Source organism: Vanessa atalanta, chromosome 20 (genome assembly GCF_905147765.1).
Source record: "Vanessa atalanta chromosome 20, ilVanAtal1.2, whole genome shotgun sequence".
Taxonomy (NCBI): Eukaryota; Metazoa; Arthropoda; class Insecta; order Lepidoptera; family Nymphalidae; genus Vanessa; species Vanessa atalanta.
In genome coordinates, this window is record NC_061890.1 from 2,717,580 (window position 1) to 2,725,383 (window position 7,804).

General features: G+C 34.4%; 1 protein-coding gene across 2 annotated transcripts in view; it reads left to right on the forward strand.

Annotated features, from left to right (window-relative positions):
- LOC125072049 (fatty acid synthase-like) overlaps positions 1 to 7,004 on the forward strand; it is a 33,189-nt gene extending 26,185 nt beyond the window's left edge. For both annotated transcript variants that reach the window (XM_047682529.1, XM_047682531.1), the window contains 8 exons: positions 894 to 1,145; positions 1,674 to 1,827; positions 2,385 to 2,592; positions 3,528 to 3,678; positions 3,835 to 4,012; positions 4,403 to 4,579; positions 4,823 to 4,925; positions 5,638 to 7,004. In XM_047682529.1, coding sequence (XP_047538485.1) covers positions 894 to 1,145; positions 1,674 to 1,827; positions 2,385 to 2,592; positions 3,528 to 3,678; positions 3,835 to 4,012; positions 4,403 to 4,579; positions 4,823 to 4,925; positions 5,638 to 6,215 — 1,801 coding nt within the window. In that variant the 3' untranslated portion in view covers positions 6,216 to 7,004. The remainder of the gene's footprint in view (positions 1 to 893; positions 1,146 to 1,673; positions 1,828 to 2,384; positions 2,593 to 3,527; positions 3,679 to 3,834; positions 4,013 to 4,402; positions 4,580 to 4,822; positions 4,926 to 5,637) is intronic.
- The last annotated feature ends 800 nt before the right edge of the window (positions 7,005 to 7,804 follow it).

Here is a 7,804-nt window from a genome sequence, read left to right on the forward strand (position 1 = left end):
AAGTTTCTTTTCATTAGACAATACAAACCGGTTTGTCCCTGCATTTTAAATCTGTAATATCTTCGAAAATATTCATTGAAATAACATGCTATGAAGGGCCATATTAAATGCATAATATATTTAACGATAATTGGATAAGGATTTATGTTTTATTGCTTAAAATCGCTTCGTAAATAAGCTATTTGTCTTAATAAGTACAGGATAAAAGTGCTTATTGTGGGTAAAGAGATAGACATATACCATCGCGGACTTTTCTAAGGTATACAATAGTACATTATTTTGATCTATCTCGTAGGATTCAGCTAGCGTTTGCAATGTAAGCGCAAAAATGTGTTTATTTACGACATCACATTAGAAACCTCTAAAATTACAGTTTTTCTTTATATTATGCATGTATTATAATATATATGTTTAAAATTTTCTCTTCAAACACTCTATTAAAAACAACCGCAACAAAATCCGTTGCGTAGTTCCAAAAATCTAAGCATACATAGGGACAGACCGACAGCGGAAAGCGACTTTGATTTATACTATGTAGTGATATATCTGTACTTACATTATTAAATATTTTCAAATTAAAAATAAAGTTAGCAACTGTACAAATTATGACTATAAAGAGTAATAGCAAATATAATTCTTTGACCAGTAAAGGCAATAGGAAGAGGTATTGAATTAAAAAAAGATTGTTGCTCTTTTTTCGTTTGTCGGCTTCAGCTTTTTTCGTTTGTGTTAAACTATCGGCTTCACCCGAGTGCATATTCTAAATAACGAGAAGCGCACCAAATCCGTTGAGTGGTTCAGAAAACGTTTGCAGAGATATGAACAGGAACATAAAGCGACTTTATTTTACACTATCTACATATACCTTGATTGACAAAAGTATCTTCCAACAGAGCGTGGGCGGGCTATGGAGCAGATGTACAAATTTCAACGCATAATGTCACAACAGAGGAAGGTTGTGAACAAATGTTGAAAATGGCGAACGCTATGGGTACAGTCGAGGCGATATTCAACTTGGCAGTGATATTAAAAGATTTGATCTTCGAAAACCAGACTCCAGCCTCTTTTAAAGCTTCGTTTGCACCCAAAGCACTGGCAACGATGTATTTGGATAAGCTATCAAAACAATTATGCCCTAAATTGAAGTAAGTTTTCTACCGTAGTCTTTAAATGTAATTTTTTTTATAGCCGTTTGTGTGTTTTGAGAATATTAAGTATAACATTATTTTTTTTAAGTTACATTCGTATATTGGGATCTACCAAATAAAATTAAAGACTATTTTGGACCATAAACATTTACTTGGTGATAGGGCTTTGTGCAAGCCCGTCTGAGTAGGTACCACCCACTCATCAGATATTCTGCCGCCAAGCAGCAATACTTGGTATTGTTGTGTTCCGGTTTGAAGAGTGAATGAGCCAGTGTAACTACAGGGACATAATATCTCAGTCCCCAAGGATGGTAGAGCATTGACGAAGATAAGGGATGGTTAATATTTCTAACAGCGCCAATGTTTATGGGCGGTGGTGACCACTTAACATCAGGTGAAAAAGTTTTTAAAAGTAGTAGATACTTCCATAATCAAGAAACGCTTCTTAGAAAGAAATAGTTTCCCTTAGGCAAAGTATCTGCCTGCTGAATTTATAACCAAAACTCGAATACTGTTGCTCACCAGGAACTTCGTGATATTTTCATCTGTGACCTGTGGTCGCGGCAACGCCGGTCAGACTAACTACGGTTTCTCCAACTCCGTGATAGAGAGGATTTGCGAGTCAAGAAAGAAGCTCGGCCTCCCCGCGCTCGCCGTGCAGTGGGGTACCATCGGAGATGTAAGTGTACAATATTTGCGGAGTATAGTCGAGTGTTATGTGATGATGATGTATAAAAAAATAAATAATGCGTATTTAATCGTGCTATGTATGCACACATGTAATTTTATTTGACAATGAGATATAGGCCCCAGTATAAGGACCATAAATTGTTTTGACACATACAAATGTAAAAATTTTGAGAGTGCCTTTTTTGCAATGAGTCCGACAAACTTTTCTGGTGCGAAAAGTTTCGGCGCTGCTGCGTTTTCGAATGCTGGATTCCTGGAATTGTCGATATGGCGTCACTATGACTCCTCGTAAATAAAAGTTTTATTTTTTTTAATTTGTTTAGTAAAGTTAATTTGAAAATTGTGGTCAACTTTTCCGACAAAAATCATGCTGCGTATGGATTGTCCACCACCCCGAAAATGTCTATATGGCGTCATTGTGTCTCCCCGCACATACAACTTTAAATTTAATATTTTTCGGTTTAAGATATAGTACTATTTTTTTTAATTTAAGGTCCTTGTACTGGGGACTAATAGGATTTTAAAAGTTGTTTGCATATCTTATAGGTGGGTCTGGTAGCGAACATGCAAGATGACGAAGAAGTCCAATTGGAATTCTGTGGAACTTTCCAACAGAGCATTTCCTCCTGCCTGCAAGCTCTCGATAAATTCTTAAAACAGGATGACGTGGTAGTGTCCTCGATAGTTGTGGCTAAAAAAAAGACAGGATGCTATGGATACGGAGGCATTGTTGATTCAGTTGCACAAATTCTAGGTAAAAATAATAAGAACAAATATATTTTTTCGAGCAATGCCCCAAATTAAATAAGGAATTACTAATATTCCCTTTTACCCCTCTTTTTAAGCTTATCACTTGTATTAGGAGTGGGTGCGACAATAACCCAAGGGGTCAGGATCGATCCTGTGACTTTTTACATCGCTAAGCGTCCCACAGCCTTAAACCATTACGCTATTGACGCTCATTAACTCCTATTGTTATTTGCTATACGACTGCGTAACACAGTTAGGTATAAATAAAAAAATACTGTAGCATCCGTTACTGTAACAAATCTATTATCTAATTCAATTGGTTAAATCTAGTCACCTTTTAGGGAACTTGGTGATAGGGCTTGGCAAGGGCTAGTCTTTGAAGGTACCAGCCACTCGTCATATTGTGTAAACTTACACCCACTCATCATATATAGAATGAATATAGTAATAAAGTAGTAAAAAAGACAATATTACACACACTTTGGAAGCCACTTAAATGTGATTGGCCTCGTTTAATTACCAATGTCTTAATATCATTAGAATTTTGTTATATTAACTCTTTAGGTGGAAGACTGCCACCTGGTGATTAGAAGGTTAGTTATAACAGCAGTAAACATATATCTATGCCGTAAGAAATTTTAAGTTCCTTGTGCTTGTACTCATACCGGTTTATACTGGTCTTCAAGCCTGGTCTACAAAAGAGATGTTTGAAGACCGTTCACAAATGATATTGTTACGGTTTATTTATGTGATTATTCGAATTTAACTGATCTAAAAATGCATATTAAAACTAAATATATTTCGGCAAAAGAAACCATTAATATTCTTTTTATGAAAACATAGATAAAACGAATCCATTAAGTGAGCAGATCCAACTCGTTATGGAGGTACCAAAGTAAGATTTATTTTTTTCTAATTATATATTCAAAATACGACCAGGTATCAAGGACCTAAAGAAAGTATCTCATCAAGTGTCTCTCCCTGATCTGGGTATGGACAGTATGATGGCGGTAGAGATCAAACAGACCTTACAGCGGGAATTTGAAATAGTCCTGTCAACCCCAGATATTCGAACATTGACATTTGGAAGGTACGTTTATAACAGAATAGTTATGATATTTTTATGTGTAAACAATAGAATATGATCACCAAAAAACCTATGTCTTGAAACTATATAAGAATTTTAAAATATGACATCATTTAGATTTCCTTCTTGATTTTATTATAAATTGCAATATATCAAAAGGTTGAAAGCATTAGCAGCTCAAAAAGAAGCGAAAGCATCTACATCCGTGTCAGCACATACAGCGCGTTCTGAAGATGGGGCTGGTCACCGAGTCCTCATGAAAAACTTTGGTGAAGAAAACTTGGCCTTAAAACCTTTTATATACATGCCATCTTTGGTTAGCTATTCGGAGCCATTGGTAAGACATTGAGAATATGTTAATTTGATTAATTTATTATTTTAATAATATGAAAATATATATTCTTATAGAATTTGTGTATGTGTGGTTTCAAAACCAGATTACTCCCACTAAGATTTCAAAAACCTAATTCCTCTCTATAATCGTTGTTTTCGGTAAAACATTTGTGTGAGAATTTATACGTATCAATTAAAATTTTGCCAAATGCGTCATGTATTTCCACCGACTTACATTACACCAGCGTGATGGTGATAAGCTCTCCGAACCTTCTTAAAAATGCGAAGAGATCTCGAAATAGCAGTGAAACATTTACAGGCAATTTTTACTAACCGATACTTCATAATAATACATTAAACAAAACATAACATTATAAAAAAGTTTTCTTCACAGACCGACTCATCAATTCACCAAAAGGAGTCGATAATGTTCATACTACCCGGTTTAGAAGGTTGTGCCGCGGGAATGGCGCCTTTATGTTCTAAGCTTAAGATAAAAACTTGTGTCCTGCAGTTTGGTAATACAGAAAAGCAGGATACCTTAAACTCTTTAGTCAACAGGTTACATAAGGTATGGATCCTGTAAGAATTTTGAAAATTGCATCTTCCATACCCAGCAATGGGATTCAGCTACTTTTTACCACAATTATGACATTTTTATGTTTTGTCAATAAGATCTTATTTGTTTTAAAACATAATAAGTAAGCGGACTAAATTAATGTTGGGATTTATTAAAAAGTCAGTATTTGTCAAAAAATTTGAGCTATCGTTACACGATCTTGGTATTACCAATTTTTTTTTCTTTTTATTTCAGACGATCAAATCTATATTAAATCCTGGAAGTCCATTCATACTTCTTGGATACAGCTTTGGTACTTTACCCACGTTGAAACTGGCGAGCATTTTGGAAAGTGAAGGTTTGTGTCTTAAACGACTTCGATATTTTATTGATTAATACGATATCTAAGTATAATTAAACGGTGACCTTAAAAGAAAATTATATATTTATGGTTTTATATAGACAAAAGTATATGGTTTATATTGTTTTATATAGATATTAGTATTTGTATATTTATTTCCTTCTACCATGAATAGAAGGCTATGTTGGTTTACCGAAATGAGAATGTCTGATGAGTGGGTGGTATCTACCCAGACGGGGTTATACTAAACCCCACCCACGAAAACCGCAATACTCAGTATTGTTGTGCTCCAGGTTGTAGGGTGAGTAAGCCAGTGTCTCAAGGTTGGTGACACATTTGCGATGTAAGGAATGATTAATATTTCCTACTGAACTTATGTTTATGGGCGGTCATGACCACTTACCATCAGGTGGCTCATTTGCCCATCCGTCTAACTATACTAAAAAAAAAACTGAAACTAGAAAGATTTTGATTTCTTGCCGGTTTGATCCATTTAATTCAATTGCGTTTTTCTTTAAGGCGAAAAAAAATGCAAAAAATAATTGAAACTATATAAGATTTTAAATTAACATGGTTATCTCGTGAACAAGACATTCGTAGATAATGTCGAAATATCGAGCTCCAACAAATAAAAATAAAAAACATGGTAAATATCCCGTTTTAAATACTGTTTGTAATAATTGAAACTGATTTTTTTATAAACTTTCAGGTCACGATGGTACGATAATTTGCTTAGACGGCAGTCCGGATTACCTCTACCGGATGCTTACCTCGTCGATTTCCGTCAAAAGCGACACTCAGTTACAAAACAGCCTGATTAAGCAAATCATTGACATAATTGCACCAAAAAATAAAGACAGTGACACACTCTTGGAGAAACTGAAAAATATCGAATCTTATGATGAGAGGATCACATACGCATTGAAAGTATCTCCTCCTCAGCAGAAATATTCCGATAATTTCATAAAATCAATTGGGAAATCGAGTTTTGACCGTCTCAAAATGATCCTCAATCAAGCAGAGTTAAAAAAGATCAAGGCTCCAATAACTCTATTGCGTCCGAAAGAAAATCCACCATTCTTGGTGATCGATGAGAACTATGGTCTTGATAAATTCTCAGAAGGTCCTGTGACGGTTCATTTCCTCGAATGTAACCATGCCAGTATAATTGGGAATAATGATTGTGTGAATATTATCAGTAAAGTGTTTGCTGCCCAAGATCGAGGAAATATTGACAAGGTTGCTATAACAAGTACGACTAAGAAACAATTGTCAGTGGGAATTTAACTATTATATGTAATATATTATAAATAATTTTGTATAGTTAATTTGTTCTTTATTTGAAATGCAACCATCTGTTAATATTCTACCGTTAGGCGAAGGCTTCCAAGTGTCTTAGAAGAAACGACTTTTAAAAGTCCATGTTTTACTTTCACATAAAATATGAAGTGGTCTTTATTTATATTGACCTGATTCAATACAAGATTATAATTATAGATGATAAAAAGCGTGGAGCTAATACTTGTTGACTTTCGCACAGGGTATATTAAATTTAATTAATATAACTTTGTATTTTAAAGTTTGAAAAAGAGTAACTACTGCGTTTTTTGGCGGCTCTTCTCTACATGCCGAAACGGTGGTAGATTCACTTAATATTGTCTTGTAAAATAACGATTTAAAAGTGCTTGTCAAAGCCTACTTGAATAGAGTATTTTTGATTTTGTTTCATTGTTATTTTTGTTGACACTATCAGCAAATACGGTGCCACCTGTAACTGAAGCTTCATTTAAGCTTGTACAAAAACGGTTTGTAGTTGTGTTAAAAAGGGATTTGTAGCTTTTCCATTACAATACTTCCATTTACATTGAGGTTTTAGCATGTTGTAGACTTACATTCGATCCACACATATTATATAAAATTATGTAACTCACAAAAAGCAAAATATAACTCCACTTTATTTTGCACGCCCACTAAAAACTTTTCATAAACGTTTTGAGGTTGACTGGTAAAGAATGCGTTAAGCCCACCTTTTGTACAATTGAAATTCGTTATGCAATAATAAATAAATAAAAAATGCTTTTTTATTTATTTTGTATATTATATTACACCAAATAATAATTCACTTTTATAGAAATTTCATCGGAAAATGAATAAGCGCCTTACTTTTACAACACAATACGCCAGTTCACAAGAGTAAAGTCACAATGGCTCTACACAAATATGAGTTCAAGTCTTCACATATCTTATAGTCTACACTTGGCATCAGCTACTTTTATTTGTTTTCAAATTCAAAGGAGGACTTAAGGCGAAAAGAGTTCTGACAACGAAGTGAATCAAATATTTTGAGAGCAATATTTTAAGACAAATATTTTTGAATCCAATATTTGGTTCGTAATTTTCTTTATTGAAGTAGGCTCATAAAAGAACTTTCGAATCGGCATGCTACATTGTAGAATTGAATGTAAAGCTACCACGGGTTCGGAAAGTAGATTCGAGGAAAACCAGCTTGAAACTCAGAAGTTACTCTTTTCCACTATTTGAATTGGAGTATTGGAGTCAGTTAATAACAATTAAATTTAAATATATCCTTGCTGGAAAACAAACACTAAGTCCACGATTTTTTATCTTTAATATAATCTTGTACCGAATTACATTAGCAGCCCGTAAATGTCCCACTGCTGGGATAAAGGCCTCCTCTCCCTTTGAGGAGAAGGTTTGGAGCATATTCCACCACGCTGCTCCAATGCGGGTTGGCGGAATACACATGTGGCAGAATTTCGTTGAAATTAGACACATGCAGGTTTCCTCACGATGTTTTCCTTCACCGCCGAGCACGAGATTAATTATAAAGACAAATTAAGCACATGAAATTTCAG